The sequence below is a fragment of the Misgurnus anguillicaudatus genome, chromosome 21, assembly GCF_027580225.2.
Source record: "Misgurnus anguillicaudatus chromosome 21, ASM2758022v2, whole genome shotgun sequence".
NCBI classification, from domain to species: Eukaryota; Metazoa; Chordata; class Actinopteri; order Cypriniformes; family Cobitidae; genus Misgurnus; species Misgurnus anguillicaudatus.
The window spans coordinates 61675943-61691411 of NC_073357.2; the positions used below are offsets into that span (position 1 = coordinate 61675943).

A 15469-nucleotide genomic window follows, 5' to 3' on the forward strand; every position below is an offset into this window, starting at 1 on the left:
TCCTGCAGAGTTCAGCTCCAACTTGCCTCATCATACTGCCTAGAAGTGTTTAGTGCTTAGTAACACCCCACTCAGCCAGCCAGCGCAACCAGCAGTAGCAGAGCGACGCGATCTCATCCATTTCAATGGAAGCTTGGCGACTTCCGGCGACATGAGCGAAAGTGACCATTGGCGACAGTATGGGCGTGTCCAGCAATGTGCAAAAGTTAAGAAAAGTTTAACTCTATGCAAATGATGAACGAATTTCGGGAGCGACAACCAATGAGGGCAAAGCAGTGGAGTTCACGTCATCCTTTTCTCTGGAGTAGACAGTACTCATATGTTTATGACAACCAGATTTAGAAACGCCTCATTTAAAGAGACGAGCGACACACAGCGAGGAAATTGCTGGCTGTCTGTATGATGCTTAAAGGTCACGTTTTTCCTGATCCTATCAAACTATAGTTAGTGTGTAATGTTTCTGTTAGATCAGGGGTGTCCAGACTTTTTTGGGTGGCGATCTACTTTTAAAATGATAAAGCAGACAAGACCTACCTGCTAAAAAACACAGTTAAATCTTTTAATAACACTTTAAATGTGTGTTAGGACTATACTGCATGTATCTCTACTTTCAATTTAGGGCTGTCACCATTACTCCATTCTTTTTGTGGAGTTTAAAAAAAATCCTTGAGTACATGTTGAGTACTCCTTAAAATAAACAAACTAGAAAATGACAACAGTATCAGAAGCATATCTCTCTCTTTCTGTCTCTCTCTCTCTCTGTCTCTCTCTCTCTCTCTCGTTCGGTTGCGCACACATACACCATGCGTGTGGATCAGCTCCTGCATGAAGGCAAGAATGTTTATCCAAATTTCAGAAGTTAGACGACTGAGCTGCAGCGGGCAGGCATAAGACTTATAAAAACACACTTGAGAAGAAATGCACAGCAACACAAAATGACTGGTTTCTAAGACCATAATGCCAATTTCGTGCTTTTTCCGAAGCTCGTGGAGGCATGGAGCAGCATACACAGTTATTAACTTATGTGCTATCTACCGGCATTGCCTTTGCGATCGACTGGTCGCTTTTCAAAGCCTACAGCAAATGGACGGTTTGGACTACAGCCCTCTTTAACTAAACTTCGCCCTTAGGAATATGTTAGTCGCCAGCTACGGCTCAAATATCTGCTAAGTTGCTGTTGAATCACAACACACTAAAAAAACTACACAATCAGAACACGTTACGCATTTCTGAAGGAGGGACTTCATAGAACAAGGAAGACATCAGACCGTTTTTAGGACAGTAAAAACAGCGGTATACAGATAAGTAAATTGTGTAAAAATTACTGATTTTTTTTTACATGTGAAACATGAACACATGTTATAATGCGCACTGTAAACACAATCAAAGCTTTACAAACACAGAAAGAACGGGACCTTTAAGACTGTAGCTGCTTCAGGTGTGTTTTATTGGGGTTGGAGCTAAACTCTGCAGGACACCAGCCTCCAGGACTGTAGTTTAGGGCTACTATAGAAACATGGCAGCGGCTTCCATGTAAGGGGACCTGCGGTGTATGTAGATAAAAATGTCTCATTCTAAGGTAGCAATATACTTCATTATGTAAGGTCTTTATACACCTTTATACACCTTTATATACAGTGATGCTCTAATTTGACCACTTTTTTTAGTAACAAGTAATCTAACGCGTTAATATTTCCAAACCAGTAATCAGATTAAAGTTACTTATCCAAGTCACTGTGCGTTACTATTTTTGAAATTTTCCTTAGTAAAATATACATTTTCTTGTATATTTCTTCTTGCGTCTCGGGAAGTGAAGTGTGCGACAAGTCACGTTTTCAGCACGAGGACAACTCAGGTCACGTGTAAGCAACACAAACGTAAACAACGTACAATGGAGAGAGAAGAGAGATGCAGCTACAAAAACACTACGTCAAATAAAAAAAAAAACATTTGGAGTCGCAGCACGGCACAGACAGTCAAACTAAGAGCAAGTCCCACCCGGTGGTGAGAAGCAGTGAGCAGGAGGTCATCCACTACCCAAACAACAAAAGCTGGACTTCAGTGCAAAACCAGTAAGTGTGGGAGAGTTGAAGAACGAAAGTAACAAAGCGATTTTCTCAGAGCCTGATAACATCTGCATCTCACTATGACAGCATATTAGCACATTACCTCTGAAAGAGTTGACTAATATCGCGTTATTTACTCACCGATTTCCACGTGTAGATCCAGAACTGTGTTTTCAACCATGATAAGTACATTCCAAAAGCGGTCTTTTTTCTTACAACGCGTTGTGTTTCTCGTTTCATGTGTTACAATACTGATAAATCTACAAGGTATATAACATCCTGAAGACTCAGTTTTTCAAACTAAAAGTAAATCGAATTTTAAACTATATTTAAACTTATTTTGTGAGTAGATCCTGTCGGGTCAAAAGTAACACTTGTTAGTTTTGTCCCGCTGCTAATACTGTGTATAATATGTTAAAAAAAATTATATTATTCTAATTTTATTTAATTTTATTTTCATAGTGTTCAAAACTATTGCATTTTTTTTCTCAGCAATTTAAGTTTGTACTGTTGGTTGCTTTTGAAACATTTGATAAAACTGAAATTTAAAATAAAAATGTAATTTAATTATTTTTTACAAAGATAAATGACAAAATAAGTTTGCAGTTACATATTAAAGAGGTCATAGTGATATATATTTAATAAAAACAAGTGTAACACAAAAATCTATCATGTTTTGTTGTGTTACTTTTGACCCACCTGTGTGTTACTTTTGTCCCTGCTTGCAAGGTCAAAAGTAACAATTCACTTCTCTTGTTTAAAGTGAAATTATACAGAAGTCGTTTTACATTTGTTCAAAATTCCAGCTGGTTTTGATAGACCACACTTGTGAGTTATTGACCACAGCAAAAATATACAAATAATACAAAGCTGAATGCTAAATCGGTGAAGTATCCCTTTAAGTGAAGTGAAGAAAGACTCATATATATATATATTAGTTTTTTAAAACACAACAGTTCAACTTAAAATGTCAGGGGATACATTGTTGACGTTACTGTTAAAAATGCACTTCAAATAAAGTGAGTGTTGGCAAAACCGGTTGTCATTTTCAATGTTGAGGCAGTGTTGGCAGCTACTGGAATGTAACTAACAAAGTAACTTGTAATCTAACTTAGTTACTTTTTAAAGGAGTAATCAGTAATCAGTAATCAGATTACTTTTTCAAAGTAACTGTGGCATCACTGTTTATATATGATAATATAGTTGCATTTCTGTCAAGAGATCCTTCTAAAAGTTACACAATGAACCTTCAAGCTGACTTGATGCTCTTGTTAAGTGTCTGTGTTTTTAACCCTTATGGGTTGTTTTTGGCATTTTGGCCATTTGTATACCGCAGGCAAATTTATTACCTTTTTTGGGTTGTTTGTGTACAAAAAGGCCAACAAATTAAACGGCTGTAAAAAATGTATCAGATTAATATTCGTTTCATTTTTTTGCATAAACCTGTTAATCAGCCTCAGTACTGATCAAAACTAAATGATTACTATATATTCCAAACAACCTTATTTATTCCGTTTTTTAGATGATTTAGATTTAGATTTAGATTTATTTTCACAATATCACAATATCACAAATTACATATGTTGCATTGCAATCACTACATTTCAATGCAGCAGATACAAATAATACTATTGTGAAAAATGGACTCCCAAGAAGCAGTAGCTTATAAATAGGGGTCCATCCCACCACCAGACACCATCCCCCTAACCAAAAGTAAATAACAGTATCTATACCTTGCATCATGATTTACATTGATCCATGCACCAATATGAGAAGTTTAATCCTCAGCCGCAGATCCCTCAAGTCTGTATTTCTCCAGTAGTTGTTGCTTTAATTTCTTTTTAAATTTAGAAAATGTTTCAGATTGTTTTAAATTAGTATCCAGTTCATTCCATAATTTAGGACCTCTATAGCATACACTAAACCTAGCACTTGCTAAGTTCCTCCATTTCCCTTTTATAAGTAGTTTGTGTCTAGTGTGATGTGTGTGAGACGGTGTATATAATGGAATGAGTTCACATAATCTAGTATTTAACCTGTTGACCACCTTCTACATTATGCAAGCATTATGATAAAAGTTACATTCAGGAAGCTTTAATAGACCATATCCATGGAAGAGAGCATTTGTATGAGCATTGTATGTGGACCGAGAAATCATTGTAAAAATTGAAAAAAAATGATGTAAAAATTAACCCTTTTGGTTGTTTTTGTCCCAGTTTACAAATAATCTGAACTCTTTTCCATGTAGGGCAATGACTGTGTTGTGATGGTTAAACACCCAGAGAAGTCCACTGGTATGTGGAAAGTTGAAGACTGTGGAGATAAGAAAGGTTTCATTTGCAAGAGGAACACAGGTTAGATGAAGAAAATACCTCACTGCGTAAATGTTATAACTGATACTCAATCTAATCACACTGACTGAAGTAATCACATGAGTTTGTGTTTAAGACTCTCAGCTGTCCGCTCCCGTGACCACAGCAGTACCACAGAAATACTTCAGTCTGGGCAATGATTCATATAAGGTCCAGCTGGAGAAGATGAGCTGGGATGAAGCGAGAAGACAGTGTAAAGCTGATGATGCTGATCTTGCGAGTGTACTGAACTCCATCAGTCAGGCGTACACCAGCCTACAAGTCGACAAACTCAAAGAACCTTTGTGGATCGGACTCAACAGTAACCTGGTAATAAATTCATCTCTCTTCACAATAAACACATTCATGTAATATCATATACTGTATACACACTGCAGAAATGATTTGACTAACATATGAGTGTGGTAATGTGTTTTCTTCAGCCAGGTGGACGCTATCGCTGGGTGGATAACTGGTTTCAAAGATACAGTAAATGGGCTACAGGAGAACCCAAAAACAATTTAGCTTGTGTTTATATTGACACGGATGGAGACTGGAAAACTGCAGCGTGTAACAACAAATATTATTCCCTCTGTAAACGATCAACAGGTATTTCATTCTACATATAATCATTTATATTTAGATAATGTTTAGTTGTTTTGCTTCCAGAAATATTTCCCCATTTATTTTTACCATTTTAAGAAATTCCTTTACAGTCTCAATACAGTCCTTAAAAGATAAACTCCAGTAGCACAAACTTTGTCTTTTTTGATGATTTGAAAGATTTTAAAATCAAAGATACTTTAATGACATAAACTATATTTTTGTCTATAAAAGTAGTTTCACACATTAAAACATAAACCTTCAGATTAACTCTTTCCCCACCAGCATTTAAAAAAAGTTGCCAGCCAGCGCCACCATTTTTTATGATTCATCACAAAAATGTAATACCTTACAGAAAATGTTCTCCTTTAAATATATAAACATAAAATATATCAAATGAAAAAAAGTTTCATCCTACCTTCATTTGTTCACATCTCAAATATGGGAAGGTTCAAAAACACAAACTTTTGAGCAAAAACTCATCATTAGCAGGAAAGCGTTTTATCGCATTTGACGAGTTAACTTTTCAGTGGTGGGGAAAGAGTAACAAGATTTAAAATTCTGAGGTTTTAGGCTCGAATTTTGAGCCTCAATTTATATTTACAGTTTTTCTGAAATGCTAAAACACATTTTTAGAAACCATCACTCATTTTCTCAAAACCTTAAACACAAATCCCAATTTCAAACACAATTTACAGAATCCCTGACTCTTCCAGCAAAATCAAACAATTCCTTCAAACCCATTTCACTTGTACTCAAAATCAAACTAAGCTTTCAAATCATACACACATAAGTCTATAATATAAAACACTACAGAGCATCCATTAGACACTACCTTAAAAAATTGAAAACACAACATTCAGACATCTGCTTACAGAAAAATACATATTTATTGTACATAACAACACACTTGACAAATACTGTTAAAAATCTCTATTACTGTAATCACAAGTTTAGTTCAGTGAATATAGTGAATACTTTACTGTAAGTACTGCGAGTAATAGTAAGTTTTCAATATTACTGTAAGCAGCACTTGTATTTTGTAAAAAGTCAGCAATCCAACTGCAAATTTTGCCAATTGCATTATCTCTGGTGTCCTTTTCTTCCTCATACTCTTCATCTGGCTCTCAGAATGTTTTCAATCCACACAATTGGTAAAAAATACCATTAGATAAAAGTGTGTAGAATTTTGAGTTGTTGTGTTTACTCGATGATAACTGTGTTGTAGTTGTGTTCAACTTTTGCCTGCCTGTGTTTAGCATTTATAAAACAAGTGCATTGGAGTGTAAAATATGTGTTTTAGTGAGAAGTTTGTGTTTAGTGTTTTGCAAAAAGAGTGCATAATTTGACAGAAGTGTTTAGGCCACTATGAATTTGGTTCAGAGATTGGGGTTTAGTGTTTTAGCAATTCAGAAAAACTGTAAATTAGGAATATTTCAATTTGAAGCAGAATATGTCTATTGTTTACTAATATATTTAAAGTTTATCATATTTGGTTTTAATTGACAGTTTCAGTTTAAGAGAGATCTGATATACTAACCCCTCACACGGTCTACAGTTTTTGCCCCTACAGATCCTCCTCAGCTGCCGGGTAACTGCCCCGAATCAGATCAGAGAAACAGTTGGATCCCGTTTAGAGGACACTGCTATACATTCATGACCTCCGTAAAAGACATCTGGGTTCATGCCGCAGTAGAATGTATAAGAATGGGTAAGACACTTCATCCTCCTCCCAATGAGATTATTAAATTGCCGTAGGATGTAAAACTGTATTTATATAGACATAGATAATTAATAAAAGGTCTGTACATGGTTATGATGTATAGTGACCCTCAAACACGATTGTTTCCTCCTTCTTATGTAAATCTTGTGCATGAAAAAACTGCTGGAAAACATCACATAACACAGAGTGTAATTGAGATTGGAAGCCCCAACATTAAAAAAAACACATTAAATTAAAAACTAAGTTGTTACAATGCTAAACACAAAGTTGTGACTGCTGAGTCAGCGCTATATGCTAGTTCATGCTATATGCTAGCATTTAGGCTACTATTTACAGTTACGTTTTGCAGGTCCATACTGAAAAAAAACCACACAAACTTACCACTCAGAAACGTCCCTTAACAATATTCCAAAAATGTGTTGTGAATTTTTATGTGTGTGTGTGGATCTCCTGTCATGATTCTGCCATTTTATCCTTGTGTAATCTAGTCTTGTGGTAGGATCATGACAGGCCCATGTTTTGTGTGGGATCACGTGGTCTTAGTATTGGTTTTACTAAACCACGTGTTCCCAATGTCTTGTCACTTTTACCTCGCTCCCTTGTCACCCTCATTGTATTCATTAGTCCATGTCCATGTCACCGGCTGTATTCATTAGTTCTCCCCTATTTGTGTTTGTTACTCTGTGCCTGTTCATTGTTGTTTCATGTCTTGTTTTATGCTTCGTTACATCCGTGAGTACTTTGTCAGTTTAGTCTAGTTATCCCGTGTATTGTGTTCTATTAGTTTATTGTTCAGTGTTACCTAGCTTAGTGTCTCATCATATTCTGTTATCCTGTTTATGTTATTTTGCCCCCTCATGGGTTGTTTATGTGTTTCAATAAATCCTTATTTTGGTACCCACGAATGGTAATTTTTGGTCTTACGAATCGTGACATATCCTGCACGCATTTGTGAATTACCGTGCGTGCATCTGGATTTATTGTGTGTGTTTGTGAACTATGGTACTTTTGTGTGCATTTGTGAGAGGTTTTGATACTGTTTTCACTCCATATGATACATCCTCAACTATATAAGGCTTGTTTACTTAATGTGAGTTACTGACATGAGCCTCGCTGTGAAACAGCGAATTAGAGCAAATCTCAACATAATTATTCATGACTCTTCCTAATAAGGTAATATTAGACCATTTTATTCCACGGGCAAATCTTAGGATTGTAAATGGGCATGTAGAACTGTCTCTGGATCATTTTTGCCCTTAATAAAGTTACATGCCTTCTATATCAGAGAACAATTTAATAAATTAATGAAATGCATTCTTTGGCAAAAGATCACATGTTTTCCAAATATTTACATACATTTAAATCAGACACACACAGATTGAATTCACTCATTTTGAGATCAAGCTTTACTCACATCTGAATGTGTAGTGCAGTAAATGGACAAATGTTTTAATGTTACTGTGTTGTTGTTGTTTCTCATCTTTGGCAGCTGTAACATTCAGAACTTAAGGCTCTGTTTACACGTACATGGTTATTTTTAAATAAGATTTACCTTCGTTTGTGCCCTCGTTTACACGCAAATCTCTGGTTGCACTGTTGCATGTAAACTGAGACAAACGGATGTTTAATCAGGCAACGTCACAGAGTATGTGCCAGAGCTCGCACCTTCGTCAAAAGTGCGACTTATGTTTACATGTGACTGCTACTCTGAACGCTTCCAAGATCACATTTATGTTCGTCCAAACTTGTTTCGTGTGTTTGTATTTGCAAATACAGCTGCTCCATTATGTCGAGGAGCAGAGACGAGTGCTCGGAGGTCAGCAATTTTACACGTGTTTGACTTGCGGCGCTCCAAGAACCGACAGAAGGATGATGTCAAAGTACCGCGAGAGCGATTCGAAATTAGACCTCTACGTGTGATTCCTCAACTCGCTCTCGCGGTACTTTGACGTCATCGATCACCTACTGCAACAACTCCTCCCTCCAACATGAAGAACCAGTTCGCGTCACCACCAGTGCTGCCGGTGATTGGCTTACGTGGGCTTGAGCCTCTTTTATGACGGCATATATGTACGGGTATGTGTAAATAAACACTTTTCTAAAAAACTGACATGTGTGCACGATATTATTATTGAAACCGGAGAGGTTGAAATGTCCGTTTATGAAAATAACCGCCCACGTGTAAACATAGCCTTAGTTTAACATTTGAAGGATTGGTTTTAAAAGCAGATACAGTGAGTTATCTGTCATTTCAGGTGCATCTTTAGTGAGTGTTGAGGATCCAATAGAATCACAGTTTATCCGACAAAACCTGGAGATCCTGCAAGTCAAGTCCGCCTGGATTGGACTTCACCCCAGTAATAAGGGTTAGAATGAGCCTTCATCTAAACCAGGGGTGGGGAACCCTGGTCCTGGAGGGCCTGCAAAGTTTTGTTCCAACCCTAATTAAACACACCTAAAAAATCTAATTCAAGTCTTCACGATCACTTGGAAATGAAATTCAGGTGTGTTTGATTAGGGTTGGAACTAAACTCTGCAGGACAGTGGCCCTCCTGGACCCAGGGTTCCCCACTCCTGAATCTAAACGAATACAATACATTTAAAATCACAGAGATATTGAAGTGATGTTTGTGTGTGACAGGTAATTGGATGTGGATTGATAATACGGTTGTGGATTACATGAACTGGGAACCGCAGATGCCGGATAATGTTAGAATTTGTGTTGAAGTTCAGTCAGAGACTGGGATGTGGAGCACCACCAGCTGTATTAATCACAGAGGTTATATCTGCAAGACTGCTAAAGGTCTGACAAATACACTTACAAACAATCTGCATTAATATCACATCACCTTACTGTATGTTAATATCTACATGTGTCTTTATTAACAGTTATACCACCAACAGAGAAGCCATCAGTCTCAGGTATGATGAACTACATCTGCAGCGTTTCATTAAAACCTGTGAAAAGTGTTCATGAGTCACAGTTTTTTCAGTTGCTAACAAGTATTGTTCAGTACTGAAACCACATTTTCAAAACTCTTCACACAGTATGCACTACCAGAATGAATGTTGGCCAAACAGTTAATCTCACCTCCAAAACTCAGACCAGCATAACACTAGCAACAATTCTCATTCAAAAAACACAAATTCCCTTTCAGTCAGTCATTACAACTAGGAATGTCCCGATCCGATATGCTGGTTCGGTATCGGGGCCGATCCGGGCTTTTTGGCTGGATCGGACATCGGATTGACAACTGACAAAAGGACCGATCCAATTCAGATATGTGTGTTAGCCATGGTTGTTACTGACAAGCTTTTAAAAGGACAACATTTTATAAAAGCACCATAAACGTTTTATGCACTATATTCAAAGTCTTTTAATACACTCAATAGCTTCATGTGAAGGAACAAACGCATATTTGTGACCCGTCACGGAAAGTAGGGACACAAGTCGGCAGCACAAGTTCCGAGAAAATGAGAAACAAAGTTTTTTTTTCAAAATTTGTGATTTTCGTTTTATTGCAGAATCTGTTAGTTGAGATCACGAAGAAGCCTCTCCATGTTTGAGATAGCAGTTTGTGTATATTTAAAAGCGTACATTTTGCGGTTAAAATAGGCTTGTTTTTCCAGAGATTCTAGCATGCAGCGGGGGGCGTCATTGTCTGTGTGTATATTTACATACTGTATAAGCTTGTGTTTTCGCCTCCGCCCCCAAAGGGAACAGCGTGACTACTAAATAAGGATAGTTCGCCCAAAAAATGAAAATAATGTAATTAATGACTTACCCTTATGTCGTTCTAAACTCAAAAGACAGTTTAAGATGTTTTAACGTTAGATTTAGTCCGAGAGCTTTCTGCCCCATTCATTCAAAATCTATGTACGGTTTCCATGTCCAGAAAGGTAATAAAAACCTCATCAAAGTAGTCCATGTGACATCAGTGGGTAAGTTAGATTGTGTTGAAGCATCGAAAATACAGTTTGGTCCAAAAATAGCAGAATTACGACTTTATTCAGCATTGTCTTCTCTTCCGGCTCGAGCGTGAAGTCACGTGACTGCGGCTGCCCTGTTCCTCAGATATGTTTGCTAAGTTGTTGGTTTTTTCAAGCTTATAGCGTGCGTCTCCCCAGACTGTAAAACTCGTGCGCACAAAACAAAGGAAAAATAAAAGAAGCTGGGGCGGAACAAATAACAGTCAGCCGCATCGTACGTCAGCCGCGTCACTGACTTTATGCGGCGCCGCAGTCGGATGACGTCAAAGTACCGCGAGAGCTCTTCAAGAAATCTTACGGAGTAGTTTAATTTCGACTCGCTCTCGCGGTACTTTGTCGTCATCTCTTTGTCAGTTCCTGCAGCGCAGCATGAGTCCAAACACACAGAAGTTACACAGAGATTGTTGAATTCGTTATATAATTGGCTACATGTTTTGTCTATCAATATTTTCCATGAAGTCATTGGCTGATGGAGGAACGAGCGAGCGATTGGTAACATCTCTAAAGGACGTCACTTTTCGACGGCGCTGTTTGGATGATCTGTTATACTACCTATTTTAAATAAAAACTTTGAAGGCGGGTTCATGTGTTTAACGGAGTGTAATCATATACCCTTACATGTTACGATGTAAATAGTCCTCAGATTGTATATTATGTTGTATTACTAGACATTCATGCGAAATCTGATGAAAACAATATAGACTATACATCTATATTTCACGGATTATACGCATTTGTGGACAATATGGTCATTGGATAATCTGAAACAGACTGAATTCGACTTGTGATCAACACAAAGGTAAAAAGTCATGTTTATTTTTGCATGTTGTCATTTGGACTTCTGTCATAAAATACTACATATGATGCTACATCTGTATCTCAAAACGGCTTTACAGAGGGTATGGCTTAGCTTAATGAGATGTAAATGAGCCCTATTGTCTCCCCCAGTTGGAAAGAAGAGTCCCTTTCGTCACGATTTTCTCGGTTTGAGTATTTCTGAGTTCCTATATTCAAATGGTCACAACTTCTCCATATGTTATCAGATTTCCATGTGAATCTGCACTTTCAGAATCTGTGAATAACTCAAAATGGCCCAGATCCGACTTGTGTCCCTACTTTCCGTGACTGGTCACATTTAAAGATATTTCCGTTCACAGAAACACTCCGTATAACAGTGCTGATTCGGCTGTTGGCACTGACCAGTAACTCTCAGCATCCTGATCCACAGCCAGTTGGGTTGTTGCTGGAGACGGGTGGCGCGTGTTCTACATTGCCCTTGACCTCTTTTGGTCCTCACCATGATCTGTCTATTTCGAACGCCGACACGGACATGCTCCCTCCTTAAGGGAGGGTTTCGGAACCCATGTTCAACCCCGGGATGGTGGCCATGTTTGCTCGGGCTGCGGAGACGGTCAGCTGGAGTGCAGAACTCCTCATCCCGCCTCTTTGATTGGTACTTTGGGACTGCAAGTTCAGCGCACTCCTAACCACCCTTTCCTTTCTATCCTGAGGTTCATGATTTTTTCCTCCCGGAACAGACCGTTCAGCCATCACCTCTCACCTCTCCTGATGGTGGAGCCACTAAATGGTTACACTGGCATCCCAAGTGACCAGCAACTCTTCCCTCACGGGCCCACCGAGCCTGTGGGGAGGTACCTGCAGCAATGAACAATGATCGCTCAGAACATGCCGCGTTGTAAGCCAAAAGCTGGCTCCTTGACATCTGCCCCACAGTCTCCCTCTTTCCGAGACCGCACATTCTCTCTTGTCTTGTGTCCTTACGATAGTTGCCGAGGGGGTATTAAAACCCCTCAGAGAGAGCACTGTGTGCATTCTAGCGTATCTCGACGATTGGCTCATAATAGCCCAGTCTCGTCAGATGCTTTGCGATCACACAGATTGTGTGCTCAAACACCTTGCCCGTTTAGGTCTTCAGATCAACTGAGGAAAGAGAAAACTTTGCCCTACGCAGAGGATTTCTTTTCATGGCATGGAACTGGACTGTGTGGAACAGAAGAGCGTGTACAGTCGATTCTGACTTGTCTGAATACATTCAAAGACAAGAGCGCTGTCCTGCTGAAACAATTTCAGAAGCTCCTAGGTCATATGGCTGCAGCAGCAGCTGTGACACTGCTCGGTCTGCTCCATATAAGACTGCTTCAGCGTTGGCTTCACGACAGAGTCCCAAAGAAAGCGTGGCTCACTGTCTTGCACTGGGTAACAATCACACCAACGTGTCATCTCGCTTTTACTCTGTGGTCAGACGCCTCCATCACACAGTGGGGAGCCATGTACGAAGGGCTTGCAGTTGCGGATGTCTAAACGACATGATAGATGTGCTGGCATATAAACTGCCTCGAGTTGTATATCTTGCTCTCCTCCGTTTCAACAACAACTGCCTCGAGTTGTATATCTTGCTCTCCTCCGTTTCAACAACAACACTGACAATATTGTGACTGTTGCGTATTACAAATGGCCAAGGCGGTTTACGTTCTCGTCACCTGTCGCACCTCGCTCATTGCCTCCTCAGAAACATTTAGGCAGAGCACAGATAGATCTGTTTACTTCTCCAGAGATAACACATTATTCAATTCAATTCAATTTCAATTCAATTTTATTTATATAGCGCTTTTCACAATACTCAATTGTTTCAAAGCAGCTTTACATTAATAGAAGCAGTAAAAGCACAGAAAAACGGCAGATAGCACAACATAATACACAATAGCATAAGCAGTCAAATTTGCTGTGGCTATGACTCGACATTATGAGGGAGCGTATTACTAATGTAACGTCTAGGAGAAGAAGCTAAATTAAGCCCAAGCAGGCTACCTCCCCGGGGTAAAAAACCCCCTAGGAGAAAAAAAACAAAAACCCCGGGTTGTTTAGCCGAGGAAATAAAAAATAAAAAGTCCTAGGAGGGAAAAACCCTTGGGAGATATACTTGTATATAAACACATATAAACGGATAAGGAGATTAAGCGGGATTAAGCGGGTACTGCCGGTTATCGTTGGGCAGGCATCAGCTGGGCATCACATTGAGGGACGACCAGTAGATCAGAGGTGTGCCGACTTTCACATCTACCGGAACTGGGTCTGTTTGTCCCATTGTCCTCAGGGTCGAGGACAAGACAGGGAGAGAAAACAAAATCATATTAGCGTAGGGGCCGTTCACATGTAATGCAAGTGTCACAAAGTGATGTGGTTTAATCAGCTTAGTTTCAGACAGACTATCTATTGCGGCATAATTATATTATCCACAGTTGAGGATTTTGCAAATTGGGGGCCCACTGCAACGGTATATACTGTAACTAAGGGTCACCTTCCGATTTTAAGAGAAAATGAAACCTGTCGACCCGTTTGACTAAGGCCTGTAACCCCACTGTCGGCGTTATTGCAGGTTCAGTGGCAAACGGGTCTATATTGCATACTATTTACAAGATCACGAGAAAACACCAACATCGCAACCTGACCATACGTGTCAACCCGTTTGACTAAGGCTGGAGGCCCCACTGTCGTCGTTAATGCAGGTTCAGTGGCAAACGGGTTTGTATGGCATACTATTTACAAGACACACGAAAATTCCAAAATCACAACCCAACCATACGTGACAACCCGTTTGACTAAGGCTGGAGGCCCCACTGTCGTCGTTAATGCAGGTTCAGTGGCAAACGGGTTTGTATGGCATACTATTCACAAGAACACGAAAGTTCCAAAATCGCAATCCGACTATAGGTTAAGATAAGGTTTTTATTTATTTATTTGGTTGGTCTGTGTTATGACCGCGAGTGCTTTGTTCCGTACAAATAACTATTTCGAGTTAAGTACTTTTACTAGACAAATTATGCGAATGCTTTGTTGAAGAGAAAAGTTTTAAGTCTAGATTTAAAATTATCGGCTGTGTCTGATTCTCGGACATCGGTTGGTAAATCATTCCAGAGCTTAGGGGCTAAGTAGGAAAATGACCTTCCACTTTTAGACACTTTTGATAGTCTAGGGATAATAAAGAGACCAGAATTTTGCGACTGTAGTATGCGTGATGGATTGTATTCTGATAGTAATTCTCTAAGATATGAGGGTGCTAGGCCATTTAAAGCTTTGTAGGTGATTAGTGATATTTTAAATTGTATGCGATATTTAACTGGTAGCCAGTGTAAAGATGCCAGAATTGGGCTTATGTGGTCGTACTTTTTAGATCGAGTAAGTACCCTTGTGGAAGCGTTTTGAACTAGCTGAAGCTTGTTTACTTGATTTGCATGGCATCCCCCGAGTACCGAGTTACAATAGTCTATTCTAGAGGTCATAAAAGCATGGATAAGCTTCTCTGCGTCAGATGTAGACAGTATATGGCGTATTTTCGAGATATTTCTAAGATGGAAGAATGCTGTGCGGCAGACGTTGGCGATATGACTATCGAAGGATAAGTTGCTGTCGAACATCACACCTAAGTTCCTAACCGTGGAAGATGGCACCACAGTGCAGCCATCTATGTGCAACTTGTAATCTGACATATTATGTTTGTAGCGATTCGGTTCAATAATAAGTATCTCTGTCTTATTGGAGTTGAGCTTAAGAAAGTTATGTGCCATCCAGTCACTAACATCGCTAAGGCAGTCTGTTAGCTTAGAAAACGTGTGTGTTTCGCTGGGATGTGAGGAGATGTAAAGCTGGGTATCATCCGCATAGCAGTGAAAACTTATGTTATGTTTCCTGATAATGTCTCCTAGAGGTAACATGTA

The 15469-nt window shown here is 39.1% G+C and overlaps 1 protein-coding gene across 1 annotated transcript in view; it reads left to right on the top strand.

The window, feature by feature from the left end:
- The window catches only part of LOC129438701 (macrophage mannose receptor 1), a 98621-nt gene that overhangs the window by 41488 nt on the left and 41664 nt on the right, over window positions 1-15469 (top strand). Inside the window, 7 exon segments of the mRNA XM_073858848.1 lie at window positions 4315-4420; window positions 4515-4747; window positions 4861-5026; window positions 6579-6731; window positions 8999-9109; window positions 9385-9546; window positions 9633-9665. Coding sequence (XP_073714949.1) covers window positions 4315-4420; window positions 4515-4747; window positions 4861-5026; window positions 6579-6731; window positions 8999-9109; window positions 9385-9546; window positions 9633-9665 — 964 coding nt within the window.